General features: G+C 36.1%; 3 protein-coding genes and 1 non-coding gene across 10 annotated transcripts; 2 read left to right on the top strand and 2 right to left on the bottom strand.

The window, feature by feature from the left end:
• Window positions 1–2,026: 2,026 nt before the first annotated feature.
• Window positions 2,027–8,633, top strand: LOC112803106 (peroxisome biogenesis protein 5). The gene is made up of 13 exons (XM_025846592.3): window positions 2,027–2,615; window positions 3,155–3,348; window positions 3,606–3,857; window positions 4,545–4,661; window positions 4,759–4,917; window positions 5,215–5,402; window positions 5,835–6,081; window positions 6,228–6,312; window positions 6,763–6,872; window positions 7,285–7,509; window positions 7,804–7,869; window positions 7,999–8,093; window positions 8,229–8,633. The coding sequence occupies exons 1-13, from the start codon at window positions 2,192–2,194 to the stop codon at window positions 8,308–8,310; spliced, it is 2,244 nt and encodes a 747-aa protein (XP_025702377.1). The 5' UTR covers window positions 2,027–2,191; the 3' UTR covers window positions 8,311–8,633.
• A 395-nt stretch (window positions 8,634–9,028) lies between these two features.
• On the bottom strand, window positions 9,029–14,926 carry LOC112803108 (mitochondrial intermediate peptidase, mitochondrial). 4 transcript variants are annotated; one of them, XM_025846597.3, is made up of 16 exons: window positions 14,739–14,926; window positions 14,593–14,674; window positions 14,400–14,484; window positions 14,167–14,305; window positions 14,007–14,061; window positions 13,440–13,653; window positions 13,062–13,157; window positions 12,564–12,683; window positions 12,331–12,456; window positions 12,084–12,239; window positions 11,616–11,732; window positions 11,036–11,161; window positions 10,426–10,493; window positions 10,024–10,159; window positions 9,721–9,886; window positions 9,029–9,617 (listed from the first exon to the last, which is right to left on the bottom strand). In XM_025846597.3, the coding sequence occupies exons 4-16, from the start codon at window positions 14,243–14,245 to the stop codon at window positions 9,346–9,348; spliced, it is 1,731 nt and encodes a 576-aa protein (XP_025702382.1). In that variant the 5' UTR covers window positions 14,246–14,305; window positions 14,400–14,484; window positions 14,593–14,674; window positions 14,739–14,926; the 3' UTR covers window positions 9,029–9,345. The 4 variants fall into 4 exon arrangements, with proteins under 4 accessions (XP_025702382.1, XP_025702380.1, XP_025702379.1 ...); XM_025846595.3 differs by having other exon boundaries at window positions 14,412–14,484; XM_025846594.3 differs by having other exon boundaries at window positions 14,412–14,519; window positions 14,739–14,920.
• Window positions 14,927–15,054: 128 nt separating this feature from the next.
• On the bottom strand, window positions 15,055–17,451 carry LOC112803109 (uncharacterized). 4 transcript variants are annotated; one of them, XM_025846599.3, is made up of 9 exons: window positions 17,308–17,451; window positions 17,144–17,229; window positions 16,960–17,066; window positions 16,829–16,869; window positions 16,654–16,730; window positions 16,238–16,346; window positions 15,940–15,953; window positions 15,570–15,671; window positions 15,055–15,487 (listed from the first exon to the last, which is right to left on the bottom strand). In XM_025846599.3, exons 2-9 carry the CDS (start codon window positions 17,192–17,194, stop codon window positions 15,371–15,373), a joined length of 618 nt encoding a protein of 205 aa, XP_025702384.1. In that variant the 5' UTR covers window positions 17,195–17,229; window positions 17,308–17,451; the 3' UTR covers window positions 15,055–15,370. The 4 variants fall into 4 exon arrangements, with proteins under 4 accessions (XP_025702384.1, XP_025702385.1, XP_072092589.1 ...); XM_025846600.3 differs by having other exon boundaries at window positions 16,960–17,060; window positions 17,308–17,449; XM_072236488.1 differs by having other exon boundaries at window positions 17,313–17,431.
• A 3,965-nt stretch (window positions 17,452–21,416) lies between these two features.
• On the top strand, window positions 21,417–21,520 carry LOC112804629 (small nucleolar RNA R71). The gene has a single exon (XR_003203243.1). It is a non-coding gene; the product is annotated as a small nucleolar RNA R71 (small nucleolar RNA).
• Window positions 21,521–22,026: the final 506 nt, after the last annotated feature.

Below are 22,026 nucleotides of genomic sequence, written 5' to 3'. Positions count from 1 at the left end.
AAACAACTTTTTACGTAGTAGGAGTAATACATTCCTCAAATTAAGCATATACCCTATTACATTTGAGAATGATCAATATGCGTGCGTTTGGTTAGTGGGTGTGTCTTCCCAAGACATAGACACGGAAGCACACGTTATTCGTTTGATTAGTAAGACACAAAATTTTGATAGACAAAATTTGTGTATAGCAGAAAAGGGTGAAACACTAAACTTGAGACATAGACACACTATTTTTAATATTTAATTTTCATAATTACCCTTCAAATTCTTCTCCTTCCTCGGTCTCCTTTCATCCATTTTCCCTTAATACAGAGAGGTTAACCTCTCATCTTCTCTTCTTGTCACTCCAACCACCGCCGCCTCTCCTTCCGTCGTACCACCGCCGTGTCTCTTCCTCCTTTCCTTCCACCCAAATCACTGCCGCCTCTCTTCCTCCTTTCCTTCCATCGCCTCTCTTTCACCCAAACTACCGCCTCTCCTTCCTTTCTTCCACCCAGACCACCGCTATCACCCTATCCCTTCCTCCATTTTCTCATCCCTCACTTTTTTTGTCTCTTCACGGTTGTCTCTTTGCCGCCGCCGCAGTCACTTTTTACAGTTGTTGCCTCTACTTCACTTCTCGTCGACGATTCAGATCTTTCTCTCGTCTTTCACCATCTTTTTCAGATCCGTTATCCATTCCATGTTCCAGATCTATTCTCCCTTTTGGCACTATTTTTTTGTATAATTTAATTTTTTATTTGTTTGAATTTTTGTTAAATTTTGTTAGATTGAATTTTTTTTGTTGATATTTGTTGGATTAAATTTGTTATTTAGTTTTAGATTATTATTGGTAGTTATTTTTTGTTGTGATGGTGGCTGATTGTTAATGGTGGCAGTTTGGTTGAGATAGTGGTTATGTAGCCGTGATACTGATAACAGTTTGATAAAAGTTTGTAATAAGGGTAATATTGAAATTTAACAAGATTATGCTTTGTGTCTTTTGATTTATATTTGTATACCAAACAAGTTTAAAAAATTTGTGTCTTATTGTGTCTGTGTCTTCAGTGTCTATGTCTCTGTGTCTGTGTATTAAAGAATACACAAAACAAACGCAGCCTATATGTTATGAAGTGTCTAACTCTTCATATAATAATGTCTATACTTAGTCAAGAAGTCAATAACAATTTATGCAAATAAATAAATTTAAGTAAATTGAAAAAATCATGAACATTATCTTATTTAATTCACCGTGAAATCTTAATTTGACCTCAAATATAAAAATGCATGTTTTTTCTTTCAATTATTTAAACTTTTCAGTATCAATTTCTTAAACAACTCATGCTTTACTTGATAACCTGAGAAACGAACGTATACAATATACATGAACTCCTTCACCTACATTAAAAAAAAAAACTCCTTGACCTATATTAATATTTTTTTTTGGTGACTGACCTATATTAATATATCACTTCATATAATAATTTTCTTTTTTTTTTTTCTAGCTACATTATAGAGGAAATTTAGACATGGTTTGACATTGTAAGTCGGAATTACCTTTTTCTAAGGTTTAAAAGGGTTAATTAATGTGTCTTGGAAAGTTTGGTAAAATTTGGCACGTACTACTACTATGCAGTGTTTTGTTTCGTGTTGTTTGTATATGGCACACACTCCCATGTACCGCTATTTTTGTTTTTCATTTTTATTCTTTACTTTTCATATGCTACTAGTCTCTACCTTAAGTTGTTAATTTACTTATATTTGATAAATAAATGAACATGGCAATATTAAAATTTACAATCCATGAAAAAAACTCGAGTAATATTCATATCGAAGGCATTTTTATATATTTCATGGAATAATAAATTTTTATTCTATAGAATTATCTCAATATTAAATCTAAAAGCATGAGAGAAAAAATAAGAAATTAAAAATAAATAATTAATAGAAAACATTTTATAGGCGTTTTTATTTTTTTATATTTTAATTTTAATTTTATCTTTATTATTTTCAGAATTTTGTAAAAAAAAATAATTATATAGGAGATATTGATAGATAGAAGTATAGAACAGAAAATAGCGCAAGAGAAGAAGAGAGGAGAGGGTGGTGGACTAGACTTGGTGGAAACCACACCATAGAGAGAGTGCAGAACACAACACACGATTACGATTACGAAGCAAAAGAGTGACTCAGCTGACATCATCATTCAGTTATGGCGATGCGCGACCTTATCACCGGCGCCACCTCCTGTCCCGACCCCGCCGCCTCCTCTTCCTCCTCCGCCAACCCTCTCGGCGCTCTCGCCAACGCTCTCATCGGCTCATCCTCCAAGACCAATGAGAGGCTCAAGGAGATTCCAACATCCATTCCCACTGACCCCTCCTCCCACCTCTACTCCCAACCTCCTCCTTCCCAGTTTCTTCCCGGCTCCGAATTCGACAAGCCTTTCTTCGATCCAAGTTCCCAGGGCTCCCAGTTCCTCAACGGCTTCCGCTCCGCAGCTGCTTCCGGCGGCGGGGCCCTGGAGGAAACTTGGGATGAGATACAGCGTGATGGCAGAGCTGCTCCTCAATTGGACGGTGGACTCTATGATAGGGCTGCACCTCCTCCTCACCTTCATCAACCCACCTTGGATGGTATTCTTTATTTCATCCAAGCACATCTCACTTTTATCATTTATTATATGGTGTTTCCAACTGAATTTCACTGTGTGTCTTGGTTTGAGCTTTCTATTTTGTGGTATTAGAATGGTTTAGGCTCAGCGAGAGAGGAAGACAGGAGAATTTTTAGCTGATAAGTGAAAAGAAAAACTAAGTTGAACTGAAGATACACTTGTTATTCTTCATTGCTTTGGCGGATAAAGAATTCTTTGAACTCGGTGATAGAATTGGATCCTAGCTAGATTCTCTAAAGGCTCTTATGCTGTAACAGGGCTTCTTTTATGTTCATCAGGAGTGGTTTTCCAAATTCGATGGATATTTATTTTTTTCAGCACTTAACATGCTCGTTGTCATTTAATAGTGTATTGTCTCTTTCTTGGGATTTACTCAAGGGGATGTGATTCTCGGAATTTGTCTACTGGACTTACATATGTGTATTTAGATGCTTAGACATTCCATGAAGGAAGACATAGAAAATTGATAATGTTATCTTGATTTTCTTTGCCATATGTAAGGGCCGCCTCAAAGAGTTCTGTCCAACTTTTTGCACTCATTTCTCGACAGCAGCCGTGGAGGAGTCCCTTTCCATCCAGCTCCTCTACCAATGTTGGGTTTATCTGAAGGTGATAAACAATGCATACGTGACCGGTCCAGCATAATGGCCAGACATCTTTTTGCAGACAAAAGTGAAGAATTTATTGATGCCCAAGTAAGGAGATTCATGGATTCCTCCATCTGCTTTGCTTTATAATACTTTTTTCTTATTTATTTTATTACATTCATATGAACATATTACCCTAGCTCCTTGTTGACTGAAAGAAAGATAAGGGAATAAACCTGTTTAAGGGTTATGGTCTTTGTAGAACAATGTTGCCAATATATGATCTCTAGGTTCTATTGGATGTGCCTTTTTTTGGGTGCAAATTAATGCTTGAATATGGACTCATCAGAGTAATTACTTTCCAGGTAAATGCCCTTCTAAGCTCTCTAGATATTGACAGTAATGTCCGTGGTAAGGGACCTATGCCTGAGAGATTTCGGGAGCTTGAGGATTACTGGAATGAGTCTCAAGGCAACCTGAGACCTGGTCCTCACCCTGCAGATGGATGGATTGCTGAATATAGTCAAAATAGGGCAAATCTGGATAATCCTGATTCATGGGCTAATTCATTTGAGCAACAACATGGTGCAAATGGTTGGGTCTCTGAGTTTGAGAATGTAAGAACTTTTCACTTATGCTAATCTATTTCTAGCTATCATTTGAAGTTTCTCACTCTTTTTAATTAGTAACTTAGAAATACACAGTTTTGATTCTTTTGACATGTAATCATATCCTTGAGATTTATTGGAAACTTGTTATGCTTAATTTATTGCTGGTTAGAACATTTTAGGATTACTCTCAAACTTAGCTTATCTCTTGATCAAAGCTACCTAAATTGTGAATTTGAAATTGTATGACGTGCAATACCCATTTCTGGGTTAATCATAATGACTCACAACACTTTTCATTCTTCAACCATCGGTTTGCTTTCAAACAACGTACTGTTTGAGGGATGTTATCCATATATCTCTGAGTTTGATTTCTTTACTGTTTTTACTTTAGGGGTTATTACAACATTCAAAACATTGAGATGGGTAATAGTGTCGAACAAAGTGAACAAGTCATGTAAAAAAATATACCAAAATTGGAGATGGCGTATTCTATTCTTCCATAGAATGTGAATGTCCTTTGATTGATTGCCCTTCATTATTCTGAATCTTAGTCTTTGTAGCCATAGGCTTGAATTACATAGTTTCTGTAGATATTGCATTAATCAATTTGTAAATGTTATCTCTGGATATATTATCACCTTTTGTTTCCCATTATGTTTTAAATTTTTTCTTTGTATGCTGTTCATTCTGCAGTCCCAGTTGTCATCTATGGACCAAATGCAAGCTATGAACATGCCAAACTTAGCTGCAATGGAGCAGACTCGTATGCTTGCAAATACATTGGCCCAAAATAATGACCCTAAATTTCAGGTTTATTTTCTGTCATGACTTTGATATATCCATTTGTAGAATTCTTTCTTTTGCTTCTCAAGAGGAAAAATGTCAAGAACATTTTTTTGGTACACAGAACTCAAAGTTTCTTCAGTTCGTATCAAAGATGAGCCGTGGTGAGTTGATTATTGATGACAATCAGGTTAAAGAGACTGCTCCTGGAGATTGGGCCACAGAATACCAGCAGCAATATAATCCTGGTCATTCATGGGCGGGTGAATTTTTAAATGATAAGGTATGAATAATTCTGATGAGCTTCAAAACCATATTCCTTTGCAAGTGTTTTATATTATTGATTGTCATAAATTCAGGTAAAGAGACCATGATTTATAAAGGTTTGTCTGCCATAAATTCAGTTAAAAGAAAGGTTTTAGGTACTGTTAATTATCCTAGACAGTATAGTAAGATAAAGGTGAGACAGAAAATTATGAAAAGTGAATCCGAAGATATTTTGGATTAAATTATAATCAGAGAGTTCTTAATTAATGAGCCTTTTGCTCACAACTTTTAATTCTAACTTTGCGGATTTCAGGTTTCTCATGGACCTGATCAATGGGTGAATGAGTTTAACGATCAGCAGCATGGACCAATTGATGATCAGTGGGTCAATGAATTTTCAAAGTTGCATGTTGGTGACTGGGCAGATGAATTTGGTCAGCAGGTTGCTGAAGGAGCTTTTGGGGAGAGCTCTTCTGATAACTGGGCACATGCATATGATGAGTATGTGTCCAACTTCCTTCAAATGGCAGTGTTTTTAATCGTATATTAAAGAACTATCAAAATTAGCTTGTGTGGACTATGTCTTAATGTGTAGAGAGAGGAACGCTTTTTTGATATCTATATGGGATTTCAGATTAGTGTTTAGTCTTTTATTTTAATTTTTCTTCTTCTGAGTGTATGCCTTCTGCCTTTCTTCATTTCATTTGTGCTAGAGATTACTTTCTTCATTCTTGAATATTTGTTCCCATATTTATTTAGATTTGGAACCTTATATTAGCAAGATTAGGACTACTGGATTAGTACTTGGTACCTTTTATAAAATTACATCATTACGCACTAGGGACTACTATTTGCTGTCTTTGTGCTTCCTTTTATTTGAAGCGTCGAAGTTATTCTCTGTATTAATCAGAATATCTTTGGGGTTATGTGAAGGTACCTAAATGAACAAGTAGCTGCCAAGCAGCAGTCAGATTCTTCTAGGGGTGTGTATGTCTTTTCAGATTTAAATCCATATGTTGGCCATCCAAATCCTTTAAAAGAAGGACAAGATCTATTCAGGAAAGGACTTCTAAGTGAAGCAGTTCTTGCCTTGGAAGCTGAAGTCTTGAAAAATCCTGAAAACGCCGAAGGTTGGAGATTACTTGGAATAGCACATGCAGAAAATGATGATGATCAACAGGTTAGGTTACACCCTCCTTGAATGTTACTTATATGTCAATTTTATTGTGTTTCTTAATATTGATCCACCACATATTATTTCTGACAGTGGGAAATTCTACTTCAAATGGTAACTTAATAATTTTAATTTCTCTTTTACCTTATCAGGCCATTGCAGCTATGATGCGAGCACAGGAGGCTGATCCAACGAACCTTGAAGTGCTTCTTGCTCTTGGTGTCAGTCATACAAATGGTTAGTAGACTGCCTCAGATTCATTGGTTGGATGGATGATACAAAGCATAATAGCACATTCAAATTCATTGCTTCTTTCTTGATTTGAAGATTTTTAAAGGACATTGTAGAAACAACAATTTTGTGTTTTCTCCATTTCTTTCATCAAACTTTGAAAAGAAACAAATCGAAAATGAATATAGCACTATTGTAATTAATAACGAAAACTTACCACCTGCAAATGGAAACCAAAAAACCCAACCAAACACTTTGTAATGTGCTTTTTTATTTCCTTGACTTTGTATTGTGCCTACTTAGTTAGAACAGTCTGGTGTATACTTAAAGTCTATTTTAGTGAATTCCTAAATCATAACTGAAAAGCATCAATTAGAATAACTTCTAGTGTATGCTTTGCATTGTTTTCCCAGTAAATGAGGGAAAAAAAATGAATTCATCTTCTCATTTATGCAGAACTGGAGCAAACGGCTGCCCTGAAGTATCTATATGGATGGCTACGCAATCACCCGAAGTATGGATCCCTTGCCCCACCGGAGTTGGCTGACTCTTTGTACTATGCTGATGTAAGTGGAGTTAATTACTTTTATTGACTATTGTTTTTGCTATTTATTTGCTATGTGAACTTGGAAATCCTTATGCAATTCTCATTATTAAGATATAGTCCATTTCAAAAAGCCTTGTTGAACTTGCCCTTTTTGTGGTTGCTCTTAGCCTTGCTAAATATATCTGAAATCTTTTTCTTTTTTGCTTTCTTTTTTTTTAAAAAAAAAATATATACCCAAAAGAAGCAAGATTCTTAGAATTTTCTACCAATAGTGTCTTTCCATGGTCTGTTGCTTTAGCTGTCAGATTACTGATTTGGTAAAAACTAAAAAGTGGCTAAGGGAAAAAATTTGTCCCGAGTCACTTATCTAGCAATGTGTTTCCCTATGTATCTTCTGCTTAGATTGTAAAGATTTATTTTCCTTCCTGCAGGTTGCTAGATTATTCAATGAAGCTGCTGAAATGTCACCCGAAGATGCAGATGTTCACATAGTTCTTGGGGTCATGTACAACTTATCCAGAGAATATGACAAAGCCATTGCATCTTTCCAAAGAGCACTGAAACTTAAGCCACAGGATTACTCTCTCTGGAATAAACTCGGTGCGACACAAGCAAACAGTGTGCAAAGTGCGGATGCAATAATGGCTTATCAACAGGTATGGTGTTTCAATCTCAATCCTGGTATATGGCTATAGGCTGTAGCTTTAATGTAATGATCATTTTAAGTGGGAAGTTTGTTCATTTTGTAATTTTATGACATATAAATGCAACTTAATTTATCAAATCTTTTGGGAAATCAATTTTTGTGACCATTTGATGGTCATTTATCCACCAATGTTTTATCTTTATGCATTTGCAGAAATTGACATGTACCTACATGCCATCTATTTTCTTCATGTAATATATTTTCTCTCTAATGGAATTTTACTTTTTTCTATTGACACAAACAGGCACTTGATTTGAAGCCAAATTACGTTCGTGCTTGGGCAAATATGGGCATCAGTTATGCAAACCAGGTCAATAAGTGCTTGGTTTTTAAGTCTTATATCATAAATGATTAAATGGTTTAAAGTAGGAACTAGTGCATTGGTTTTTAAGCCTTATTTTGCTCTAACTAATAACTATACCTTTCCGGTTTCCTACAGGGCATGTATGATGAGTCCATTCGATATTATGTTCGAGCACTTGCCATGAATCCAAAGGCAGATAATGCATGGCAGTATTTGAGAATCTCATTAAGGTATGATTTCGTAGTATGTATTGGAAGAGAAAATTAGAGCAGAGTTCGAGTGTGGGGAATAGGAGAATGATAATTCAAATTAGCTTCTAGTTTAATATGTTTCTGGTGACTTAACTTGTATATCCTATATTGCAGTTGTGCTTCGAGGAATGACATGTTGGAGGCTTGTGATAGTCGTAATCTGGACCTTCTTCAGAAGGAGTTTCCACTACAATAAGTGGATGAAGTTCAATAGGAATCTTATTTTGGCTGAAGTAATGGAGAAATGTTATATATTGAATCTATGCCTTCTTAGAAATTAAAGGAGATATAAGAAATTGGTCCAGTGCCTGCATTTGTATACGAGGCATACTTCAAAACACAGTTATAACATCGTAGTGGGGAAATAATCAAAATATATCATCTTACACTTCATTTGGGCGGCAAAGTTACAGACCCGTTTCCGAACGTGAGAAAAACTGTATATTATAGAATCCTTTGTATTCTCAAGTTTCCACTACAGCATGAAGGTATATATAATCAAGCACGATTTGTGGCGCATCATGTTTCTTATTTCTTTCATTTTTACTATTACTTTTGGTTCAATGGTCTTCTACCTGGGGGTAACTAGGCTATGAACCTGACACCCAACCGTTCTTATACATGTAAGGATTTATTTCCGATGCTTTTGTGTCTTTGATTAATATTAGTATTTAGTATACATTGAGAAAAATTGAGGGAGTTTGTCCATTGGGTTACAGCTTGATGAGCGTCACTCCATTACGGACTTTATATGATAATTAAGGCAACAGTTATCTCTTGCCTGCATCTTACGTTATTGAAGTTGTTTTTCGATGCACTTTTATCTCCAACGTAACCCTTCCATTTGATTTTCCCATTGTTATTTGTTAAAATAAGTTTGAGAATGCCATAGAAAAAACAATAAAGATACAGTGGACATTGAATATGCTTTAATTGTACTCTGAAAAAGAATCAATTTTCCCCCACTCTGGAGGACAATATACTTTTTAGCTTCTTCAGGCTTTAATCAAATGAATGAATGAAACTTCATACAAAAAGAGTATATGTAAACAAAGACCATAAACAAGCTCCATTTCTTTTTATAGAATAGTTCGACGCCCTAAAGAAAAGACCTCCTCAGGTTGGTCTAAAAAGTAGAAGTGCAGAACTCAGTCGCCCGATAGTGCTGCCTCATTTGTCTTGATAACTTTTCAAGGTGCTAGTTAGGTACACTCCAAACTATAAGAAAGCCTCATAACAAATGAACCTGCTGCTGATATTCTTCAACCAGTTTCATTTCATCACAAAGACTTGAAATATCAGGGATTATCCCTCCATTACAATGCCTGTATATCCCATCACCTACGAGATCATTTAACAATGAAGCTGGATCTCTGGCTCCACCATGCTGTAGGAATTTCGTTCTTAAAGCGAATCCGGTAGTTAGTGATAGTGGATCCTCCTGGCACAACTTCTTCCATATGGTAGCAGCAAAACATTTGGCATACAAATAGCTATAATACCCTGCTCCAAAAAAAGAAAATAAGTATAACAGAACCTTCAACTTAAATGGAAAATTAATTTGAAGTGGCAGGCCAACATTTATCAGAGCCTCAGGCCTACCAACCTGCACCATAATTAAGGAGATGACTAAATCGGGCCTCCCAGTGTGTTCCTTCCACATGTTCCCAACAAGTATGCTGTCTTTTCAGTTCAGCAACAACAGAACTAGTGTCTCCATAAGGGAGTGGCTGCTCTCCAAAAAGTGTCTGATCAACCAAGGCATAGAATATCTGACAGAAAACACAAACTATGTTAATTATGTTATGTCTTCTCACATATTAAAAAATATGGCATGCTTTACTGACATAAGACACCAGCCAGTGTGCAATACAGGTATTTAAATTAAATGTGGGAAAGGAAAAAACACCTGACGCTGCAGATCAGTGGTAGCAAACATATCTTTGGCACCCTTCATTGACTCCACCAGCTTACGAGGGATTTCTTCACCCGTTGAATAGTGTCTAGCAAATCTTTTCAGAACTCGATAGTCCCATGCATAGTATCTATCCGCCAAAAATACCATGAAGTCAATCAAAAGCCATGACGTGAGCAGATAAGTGGTTACCTAATTTATTTAGCGACAGCAACAATTTCTCTCTATTTTAAATCATTAAACAATGCAATAGAGGCTTATCTATTAAATCAGACATCCATAATTTCCTTTAATTATTATATCCTGATTCCCACCAAACAGTTTGTCTGAATCGCTCTTCTTCTAAGAATTACAACTTCAAAAGAAAACAAAGGTTATTGCAGCCATTCTACTCACTCAAAGAGGTTGGATGGTATTTCTGCAAAATCAAGGACCACTCTGGTGCCAGAAAAATGTTGGTAATCCTGCAATAAGAACAACAAGAAAGCATACTGCAATGAGAGCAATCTTAGATGCAAACTTTTCTATTTTCAAGTAACCTCAGTCTTGTTAGTTCATTGTACAACACATCAATACAGTTCAAATTTGAAATTCCAAAGATAATTTAAACAATATCATTATAGATTATCTCAATTTGCTCCAGTCATGTTTGTATTTATGCCTTTAGAATATCTAATGAAAAAGATATCTAAGTGCTATAAATTAAACACTACAGATAATTGAAAATGTTTAACATGTTGTCCATATAAATCTGTGGGGAATAATTACTAGCTCCTGGGCTATGCTTCAATCTCCCTACTCATGAATCCTACTTTATTCTGTAATAGTCTGGTGTTTATTCAACGTGTTATTGATTTCTTATTTTTAATTTTATTAGGTAACGAAAAAGATAGAATTGAAAATGGCTGAGCATAAGACATCCATAGCAAAAACAAAACAAGAGGGAAAACTTTGGAGTGAAAGCAAAGTCTGTATATTCAAACTCACGAGAAATTCAAGAAAATACCGTTCTTGAAAGTAATGAATGAAGAGCATGACCAAACTCATGAAATAGAGTTTCCACTTCCCAATGATTAAGCCTCACAGCTGATGGGCTTCGTGAACATGGAAAATTGCAAACAAGAGCTACAACCTGCAATTTTTTCATAATCAGACAGCAACCAGAATAATCAGCAGTTTGTAAAGAAAAATATAACGAGCTTTCAACTTAACAGGGAGCACCAAGGAATATTAATTAAACTCTTATGGGTTATTAATTAGTTACTTGTAGTATCTCCTTGTGTAGTTTCTGTATTAGTAAAATACAAGACAATGAAATGCTAAACTATTCTGATCAATTGGTGAAATAATGTTCTCATAGTCTCTTGTTTATTTCCTTTCCCTTTCTCTTTGTAAAAGCCTCCTGCTTTTACCACAGAAGGATGTATATCTTCTCTCTATGATCTCTTCTGAATTCTCTAAGGTGAATTCTTCATATAAAAGAGTTGGAAATAAAAAGGAACCACATATTTGAGTGACATAAAGAGAAAACAATAATTGCTAGCTAAAGTCCAAATCTGATTGAGAATAAATAAATTTTCACGTACTGGAAGTTGGTATTCCGTTTGAGAAATCTTGCGACCCCCTTTAATTGCAAAATGAGCACAACCAGGATACTTTCCTTTTCTCGAGTACAAATCAAGGTACAGATATCCTAAATCACCCTGAAATGAGGTTGAGTTTCAGTGGATTTCAAACTGATTGCATGAAAAGTTACACATAAGTAGGTTTTGATATTCATCATCATTGACAATATAAATTACCTGGAGTAATTGGACATTTGGCAGTCAGTAGACCAAATGAAAGTTTATTTTATTATCTTTTATTTTATTTTGCATTCTCCAATGGAGACACAGTAACATATATAATAAGCCCAGATAACATAAAATGTAGATATATTGCTATATTTACTTAAATTTCAACCAGAAACCATTCAGATTGATAGATAGAAACTTTAAACAAAAAGTTAAAATTATGGAAACATTTATGTTTGATTTATGTTTCTACACATGTACCTCTTCAGGATGATGAAGAGACAGTTTAAGCACTTGGGGATCCCATGATTCACCAGGTTCCAGAGGGATGTTATGAAAGGTTGCACCAAACAATGACTGCACCAGCACCTTCAAACCCTCAATACAGTTTGATAAAGAAAAATATGATGCTACAACCTGTACACATGATATTTCCATTAAGGAAAAGAACACAAAATTATAGGTAGGCATAAATGACAACCATATCATGCAGGTGCATTGCATTTACCGAATTGTCCAACTTATAAGTAGAGGATTTCATCATAGTCATGTAGTATGCCTCATCCCATGCCCTCAAATTTCCATCACTTCGACCGAACGTTTCTCTTTTGAATTTTGTAAGTAACTCAAACTCCTAAGATTATAAGGAAAAGAGAAAATCCTCCTTTCAGGTACAAGCACAAACCACTAGGATAAATCGCCTTTCAGATCTAGAAAGTATGCCAAAAAAGGAAGCCATACCTCTTTAGACTTTGCCTGCACCATCTTGCTCATCTCAAGTAAAAATGACCTAACAACATCTGGTGTTGTAGCCATGTTAGGCTTAACGGCAAATTCAGCATAAGATTTACACCCCATCATCTAGATCAAATGACTAGATGGTCAAATCATTGAGTAATAGTCAAAACAGAATAAACATTAAGCTTTGTGAGAAATACTTGTGAAAACTATTAAGCTAAGTCAATATGATGAAATTCTATCCACTTTTTCAATGATTATAAAACTTCAACCTGCAAGAAGTCAGACTACCTTAATTATAATTCATAAAATGGAAAGAGTCAATGCACATCCATGCCTATAGCAGCATAGATAATTAGATATGTGTGATATTCACATGCATATGAATCATGTGCTCCAAATATTCACATACAATGAATAGTATAGATAACATAGAAACTTAGGCTGTGGTGCCAAAGTAAAGGCTTAAAGGGAGTGAGAGTGCCAAACGAAGATACAAACCTGAGCTAGTTCATGTCGAGCAGATATAAGCCTTCTCAGAACTTCAACATTTGCATGTGGAACAGAATTTCCTTGTGTATATACCATTTTCCTTACCTTAAAATACAGTGAGGATTTATGTTTAAAAACATAACAAAACAAAACAAAACAAAAAAACAAATGATGAAGTCTTAGTTCATTATTTAGGCTCATTAAGAACACCAAAAGAATTCATCGGTGCTTTAGTTTTATGGGTAGTAAGTTTAAGTTTCTCATAAGATTTAGTGAGGTTCTAAATGCTTTTTTCTACTTTAGCTAAACTTACTGGATACTTGATAATTATCACTCTGGGTATTAACATACCACAGTAAACTTTGAGATCATCAAATAGAAAATTACCTCATCATCTGATGAGTGCTGTAGGATGGCGGCAACAGTTTGTGGGTCTGTTGTAATTTGATATCCTTTCTCTTTAAGGACAGTGTTGGACCCTGTAACTATTGAAGAACCTGACCGATAGATAGGCTTAACAAGATAATGCAAACTTTTGGGTATGCGTGATGAAGGATATATATCCACATTTCCTGGATCCATGACAATATTTTCATTGTACCTACCCAAATAAAACATAACAAAATGCAAACAGATCAAAAGCACAAAATAGGACATGATTCAGACACGTTAAAATTTACTCTTATGGAGTACAAGTAGCGAAGCATTAAGTGAGTCCAAAATTCACATATTTTTTGTTAGACAAAGAAAAAGAATGACAAAGTACACAAAAATATAGAGTACATTAGATCCTTTTTACAGGGCCGAGATCATACAAGATAAATTTTTAAAATAAATTACCAACTCCAATCAATCACAATTTACAGAAATAGTGTCACTGAGACAAAGTATTGGTTGTTCACCACAAGCATAGAGATGTCAAGTTAAGAAAGTATCATTTACAAACACACTTACTGTCTGGATAGTTGAGAAATTTCAATGTTTAGTGAGTTTACGCGATGTAATTTTTCTGCAAAAGAAAGCACATCATTTAAAGAAAGATTTTTTAACGCATGAAATGTGCCGCAACAATTTCCGAGAACATAACCATGAAATCAAGAGCAATATGGGTTACCAGAGGAAAGATGAATTCCACCCCTTTCAAAATCAGCACGCAAGTTTCGAACTCCCCTTTGAGCTTCTTCAGAGAGCATATGACACTCCTGCTCGGCTTTCTTGACGGCATTGTAGAGATCATGGTTTGTATTGAGATACTGTAGAAGAAAGCAAGCATAAGTGGGTGCTACAAGATGAGATATTTTCTTGTTAATATCGTGAGATGCATTAAGGAGGAGGAGTGAGGATCACCCGTCAGCTCACATGTAGATATTCATTGATTCTGAAGGAAGCCTTGTTGGCCTCTTGAAGAAATTCCCTGTTTGGATGAGTGTGCCTACACAGTTCAGCAGAGTCCACAACACAACACACCTGATCAGGAACACGCAGAGATGCATCAATCAGTAAGGTACAAGGGAAAATCAAGCAAGCAAGAAGAGCATACTGTGTCAGAAATCTCGTCCATTGTTCGCATGACATCGGCAGCTGGTGGAGCGGTGGAAATGTAAGCGATGAGTTCCGCAGACCTGAGAGTTACAAAGTAAGAAGAAGAAGAAGAAGAAGAAAGAAGAAGAGAGGTAGAAAGGGAACCTTTGAATGGCTTCATCGACGAAAGATTCGAAGCCTTTGGGGGTCTTCAAATGAGGGAACCCATACAGACCCGACGACGAAGAGAAGCTTCTTCGCCTCTCACGGAACAAATTCAACGTTCTGCTCAAAAGCTTCCCCACCATCGTCATGCCTTTGCTTCCTCCCTCGCGCTGCTGCTTCTTATATATATATCCCCCACCTAAAATCTTCTTTATTTTTATATTATTATTATTATTATTATTTACTGAACTATAAATTTCTTTACTTGAACGGTTGAACCATGTTTACCCACTATGCTATATAAAAGAAAAACAAGTGTTTAATCATTTAATCATTTCATAATAAGCTTTATTATACATCTACATGAAATAGTAAGCTTGTGTTATAGTGTTATACTGTTGCTCTGTTCATTACATTATTGTTCCAAGAATTATCTCATAGCAATCTCTCATTCGCTTTGTGTTAGTTCACACTTCACCGGGTTCTTCTTTATGGTTTTAGTTTCATCCATTAGATTGTAGTGTTTGTAGATGGAATTGTAGTTATGACAATAACAATCTTTTGTGACGATGGAAAACTATCACATTGAAGGAGATACAGATGGAGTGTGAATAAACAGAAGCAATTCGCTTCTACTTTTGAAGCTGAACCACAGCATCAAAGCTTAATTGTTGTCCCTCTTCAAAGGTACTTTTAAGATCTTCAAAGCTTTGTTCAACTCTCAGGTTAGTGCTAACCATCAACCGCTCCTGCAATCATTACATATTGATATTAATGTTAAATACTTTTAACAGAAGCAACCTAATCCAAATATAGCATATGGCAAAATACCTTCTCCACATACTCAGCTACAGTTGAGTTGATAATTTTCTTGATAACTTCCTTGTACACTCTTGATGGCCCAAGCACCTCTAATAAAATTTCTTTTGGTATCTGTTTAACACAACATAAGGCAAAAACATAAAATTGAATTAATCTCCTTTGTATCAAAGACCTATACAGCTGAATCAACAATAGAGCATAACTGGTCCCTCAATTCTATCTAAACATACCAAACATATTGTTCACATTAAGAAGGAAGAGAAAATGGAGAAAAGATTATCTATCTGATTCAAAATTTCATGACAAACCAGTGCCAAATGGCAACAACAACATAGCCAATGAAGACTAAAACAGAGAATTGATGACTATGGATACTTACATTTGGTGTTTTTCCTGGCAGTCTCCAAATTGTTAGAGCAGCAATCGGCCATGAAAAGAAAAGAAAAATTCAAGTTGAGTGACAAAGGAAAATAAAATTATGTTCCAGTGCAGTTATAGATTCAGTCAATCTTTTCCATTGGCTATCCTTTTCTCTCTTTCTTTTTTTTTCTTTTTTTTTTTTTTTGCTATTAGCTCGGGAATCCATGGAAATTCATTACACTTCAAATTTAGCTATAAATCCACACAATTAAAACTTGATAGAGTGTTCTTCATATATAAGTCAACAGATACTTCACCTCCTTTTACTCTTCGGAATCCCGGAATTGGTTGTGCTGCTGCAACCATTTTCCCAAAGACATCATCAAAGATCTGTTGAGTTTTGCTTCCAGATACCTTTATGCTTATCTGAACAGAAGCATTTAAACAAAGCATTCACCATTTAAAATTTACAGGCATAAGGAAACCATGACTATGCAACCCTAGAAATTACATGTGTGGGACAATTTAACAGCCAATTGCACATTACTTATCCAAACACACACTATGCTTTTGAGCAAAATCATGAGCTTGCATATGCTTATTATTGAGTAATGTAATTATCATATTGTACATATATCTAAACAATTATTTCATGATTCTGCCCTGCTGGCCCTTCATATTCCTTCTCTGATCATTTAAACTTATTTCGATTAGAGGTTGTGCCTTCATGTACCTTTAGTTCTTTGGAATCACTGATGTCACCAACAGAGACAGAGAACTCCTCGAACTGTGCAGAAGCAATTTCAGCATCTGCAACAAGAAAAACCGAAGTCCAAGAGAAATTGTTTACATAAAAATCACGAGTTTCAATTAAAATGAGCATGCTTTGACCTAAGAAAAACTAGCACCTGATAAAACGGCAGCATTAGGAAGACATCTAACGTGTTCCCTGGACATTTCAAATTTAATATGAATGAATTTAAGCAGTTTGAACTCGCACAAACAATGACGCAATTTGAAATAAAGAAAGCAGCAGTGCCTTTTTGTCGCAGCATGTCTAAGCTTCCATGAAGGAGGCAGACGTGTAAAATTCATGGTGGGGATTATGAACTCATCTACTCTCTGCTTGCATCTGGCCACCTGCAGCTGCCACAAAATATGTATTTTAAAAGTAAACAAACTACGATTACTGGCTTCTCTCAAAATAGAAGAAGAGGAATAACCTGTGGAGTTGGATTGACGATGAAGGTTTGAGATAGAGATGCTGCTTGCATTGTTTGTGTGTTACAATTGTCACCGGAAATATACGCTGAGCAACAAAATTCGCAAATTAGAAGAAATGAGGACTGAGGAAGTACATATCTGGTAATTCAGGCTTAGATACTACTTCACCAAACTCTGCTGCTGCCTCCTCTTCTTCTACCTACTTCTTGTTCTGTTCACTTCTGCTTATCTTCACTTACACCCAAATTAATTACACGAAAATATATCGATTGCAATCATATATTTATGTCCGGTAAAGAAAACTCTCTGATTCAAACTTCAAAGTCTGTTTATATGGTTATTTTTCATTGTATTTGGAAAAGCTTTTAAAAAGAAAATTTTAACCACTTTAAAAATTATATTATGTGCTTAGGGCTTGTTAGGGTAAATTTTTGAGATTTTTTTAAAATTATTTATTTTTTAAAGTTTTTTTTAAATAAAAATAATTTTATATTTAGATATTTTATGTAAAAAATATTATCTATTAATTATGGTTGAATACAATATAAAAATATTTTTTATTTATTTATTATATAAAAAATATCAATTTTAAAAAAAAACTTTTTGAGTAAAGTATCGTTTTTGTCCCCAACGTTTGTGGTAAATTCTATTTGTGTCCCTAACGTTTAAATCGTCCTATTTGTATCCCTAACGTTTGTAAAAGTGATTCAATGTTATCCTGCCGTCAATTACACATCATGAACGCTTTAGTTTGAGTTTTAAAAATCTCTTCTTGAAGTTAGAATACAAATGTCTGTGGGCTCAGGATTCGGTGGTCCAGGTAACTTTGGACTACTTAGTGATCCAAGTAAAAAACATGTTTTTAAAGTTTTTTTATCAATTGCTATGTAGTCCTTGAACTATTTTTAATTGCAAATTAACCCCTTATATTTTATTTAATTATAGAAACTATTTTTTATTTTACAAATTATTTATTTATCATAAATCTATCATGTTCATTAACAATCATTTACAAAAACAACAACAATTATATCTTCCATGGATCCCAATTGATTAAAATATTACATTCGATCCGAGACGTTCTTGAGGAGTCATGAAATCGTGTTTCGCTGAAATCCAATCGATTGGACTATCGAACCAATCGATTGAAATTTAACCCAATCGATTGGATTTCAGTTTATCACTAAACAATCGATTGGATATTCCTGGTAAGCATGGTTTTACATAAATCAATCAATTGGTCAAAGTAACCAATCGATTGAACAATGAATTAAATGTGAAATTTATGTAATTCAATCGATTGTTTATGATTTCAATCGATTGAATTCTTCCAAACAATCGATTGATTTCAATATTCAATCGATTGGTTCTGGCTAAAAATCGATTGAACTTTGCACGTAACTTCTAATTCAATCGATTGGTTTGAAACTTCAATCGATTGGGAAGTGTCCTAAATGTGTTTTTTTCAGCATTCAATCGATTGGTATTGTAATCCAATCGATTGAAATTTCAAAATCGCTATATATTAAACCCAAACCATGCGTATTGAATTAGAAGTAACGTTTTAAAAACATTCGAACCCCCATTTCTGCACCGCTCTCTTCTCTCATCGAACCAGAAAGCTTCATCTTCTTCTCTCTTCTTCTCCAATCTCACCAACATCCACTCCGTCCTACATTCGTATTATTAAACCTCAACCAATTCATTACAAAACCCACAAAACCAGTATCCCCAAAATGGCCAGAACTAAGAACACCAAAAGAGCCAGGGTTGAGGGAGAAAGCTCTGCTTCCGCCAGACTGGTTGCTTCATCACAATTAAATAGAATTTGAATGTAATGGGGGTAGGTGGGGTTTATGGGGAAGAGGAGGTTGATGTGAATGGTGCATGGGGTAATTGGGAAGAGAAATTGATGTGATTGGTGAAGGTTTTTGGGAAGGGTGACATTGAGAATGAGATTTGGATTAGGAGAGTGTGAATAGGATTAAAAGAAAAGGTAGGTGGGGATCCTGTGGGGTCCACAGGTCCTGAGGTGGGGATCCTGTGGGGTCCACAGGTCCTGAGGTGAAAAGAAATACCATTCCTTCACCCTATAGGCGTGTAAATTGCCTTCATGCACCATTCTGGCGTTCAAACGCCCATTGGTGCATGTTCTGGGCGTTAAACGCCCATGTGATGCTTGATTCTGGCGTTGAACGCCAGTTTCAAGCTTGTTTCTGGCGTTCAGCGCCAGATTGTCCTCTGCGTGCGCATCCTGGCGTTAAACGCCAGGATGTTGCTTGTTTTGGGCGTTCAGCGCCAGGAAGATGCTCTGTTCTGGCGTTGAACGCCCGCCAGATGCATCTTCTGGGCGCTGAACGCCGGCCCGTGCGTCCTCCAGGGTGAAAAATTTTTTTCTTCTGTTTTTGACTCTGTTTTTAATTTTTTTTATTTTTTCGTGACTCCTCATGATCATGTACCTAATTAAACACAAAAATAACAAAGAAACAAAATAAAATAAAATTAGATAAATAAAATTGGGTTGCCTCCCAACAAGCGCTTCTTTAATGTCAATAGCTTGACAGTGGCTCTCATGGAGCCACAGAGCAATCAAGTCAATGTTGTCTAGTCCCAACACCAAACTTAGAGTTTGGATATGGGGCTTGAACACCAAACTTAGAGTTTGGTTGTGGCTTCACAACACCAAACTTAGAGTTTGACTGTGTGGGCTCTTCTTGACCTTGAACTGAGAGAAGCTCTTCATGCTTTCTCTCTTTTGTCACAGAGGGATGGCCATGTGCTTGAAACACAAGGTATTCTCCATTCAATTGAAGGACTAACTCTCCTCTGTTGACATCTATCACAGCTTCTGCTGTGGCTAGGAAAGGTCTTCCTAGGATGATGCATTCATCATCTTTCTTCCTAGTATCTAGGACTATGAAATCAGCAGGGATGTAAAAGTTTTCAACTTTTATAAGCACGTCCTCTACTATCCCATGAGCTTGTCTTATGGATTTATCTGCCAATTGTAATGAGAACAAGGCAGGTTGTACCTCAATGATTCTTAGCTTCTCCATTACAGAGAGTGGCATAAGGTTTATCCCTGACCCAAGATCACACAGAGCTTTTTCAAAGCTCATGGTGCCAATGGTGCAAGGTATTAAGAACTTGCCAGGATCTTGTTTCTTTTGAGGTAGAGTTTCCTGAATCCAAGTTTCTAATTCATTAATGAGCAAGGGAGGTTTACTTTCCAAAGTCTCATTACCAAACAGCTTGGCATTCAGTTTCATGATAGCTCCTAGATATTGAGCAACTTGCTCACTAGTCACATCTTCATCCTCCTCAGAGGATGAATAATAGTCAGAGCTCATGAATGGCAGAAGGAGATTTAGTGGAATCTCTATGGTCTCTGTGTGAGCCTCAGATTCCTCAGGATCCTTATTAGGAAGCTCCTTCTTGCTTGGAGGACGTCCCAGGAGTTCTTTCTCACTAGGATTTTCGTCCTCCTCCTCCTTTGTGCTTTCGGCCATGTTGACTAGGTCAATGGCTTTGCACTCTCCTTTTGGATTCTCTTCTGTATTACTTGAGAGAATACTGGGAGGAGTTTCAATAACTTTCTTACTCAGCTGGCCTACTTGTGCCTCCAAATTTCTAATGGAGGATCTTGTTTCATTCATGAAACTGAAGGTGGCCTTTGACAGATCAGAGACTATATTAGCTAAATTAGAATTATTTTGTTCAGAGTTCTCTGTCTGTTGCTGAGAAGATGATGGATATGGCTTACTATTATTCAGCCTATTGCATCCACCATTGTTAAAACCTTGTTGAGGTTTTTGTTGATCCTTCCAGGAGAAATTTGGATGATTTCTCCATGATGAGTTATAGGTGTTTCCATAAGGTTCACCTAAGTACTTAACCTCTGCCATGGCAGGGTTCTCAGGATCATAAGCTTCTTCAGAAGCTACTTCTCTAGTACTGTTGGATGCATGTTGCCATCCATTCAGATTTTGAGAGATAATGTTGACCTGTTGAGTCAACATTTTGTTATGAGCCAGTATGGCATTCAGAGCATCAATTTCAAGAACTCCTTTCTTCTGAGGGACTCCATTATTCACGGAATTCCTCTCAGAGGTGTACATGAACTGGTTGTTAGCAACCATGTCAATGAGTTCTTGAGCCTCTTCAGGCGTTTTCTTCAGGTGAATAGATCCACCTGCAGAATGGTCCAGTGACATTTTCGAAAATTCAGAGAGACCATAATAGAATATATCTAATAGGGTCCATTCTGAAAACATGTCAGATGGACATCTCTTGGTCAGCTGCTTGTATCTTTCCCAAGCTTCATAGAGGGATTCACCATCTTTTTGTTTGAAAGTTTGAACATCCACTCTCAGCTTGCTCAGCTTTTGAGGAGGAAAGAATTTATCTAAGAAGGCAGTGACCAGCTTATCCCAGGAGTCCAGGCTATCCTTAGGTTGTGAATCCAACCATATTCTAGCTCTGTCTCTTACAGCAAAAGGGAAAAGCATGAGTCTGTAGACTTCAGGATTAACTCCATTCGTCTTTACAGTATCACAGACTTGCAAGAATTCAGTTAAAAACTGATAAGGATCTTCAGATGGAAGTCCATAAAACTTGCAGTTTTGTTGCATTAATGCAACTAGTTGAGGCTTAAGCTCAAAGTTATTGGCTCCAATGGCAGGAATGGAGATGCTTCTTCCATCAAACTTGGATGTTGGCTTTGTGAAATCACCAAGCATTCTCCTTACATTATTATTATTATTATTTTCGGCCATCTCTTCCTCTTGTTCGAAATTTTCTAAAAGGTTGCCTCTGGATTGTTGTAATTTAGCTTCTCTTAATTTTCTCTTCAGAGTCCTTTCAGGTTCTGGATCAACTTCAA

This window comes from Arachis hypogaea, chromosome 5 (assembly GCF_003086295.3).
Source record: "Arachis hypogaea cultivar Tifrunner chromosome 5, arahy.Tifrunner.gnm2.J5K5, whole genome shotgun sequence".
NCBI classification, from domain to species: Eukaryota; Viridiplantae; Streptophyta; class Magnoliopsida; order Fabales; family Fabaceae; genus Arachis; species Arachis hypogaea.
Note: the sequence above shows the minus strand (reverse complement) of the source record. Positions and strands in the feature narration are given on the sequence as shown.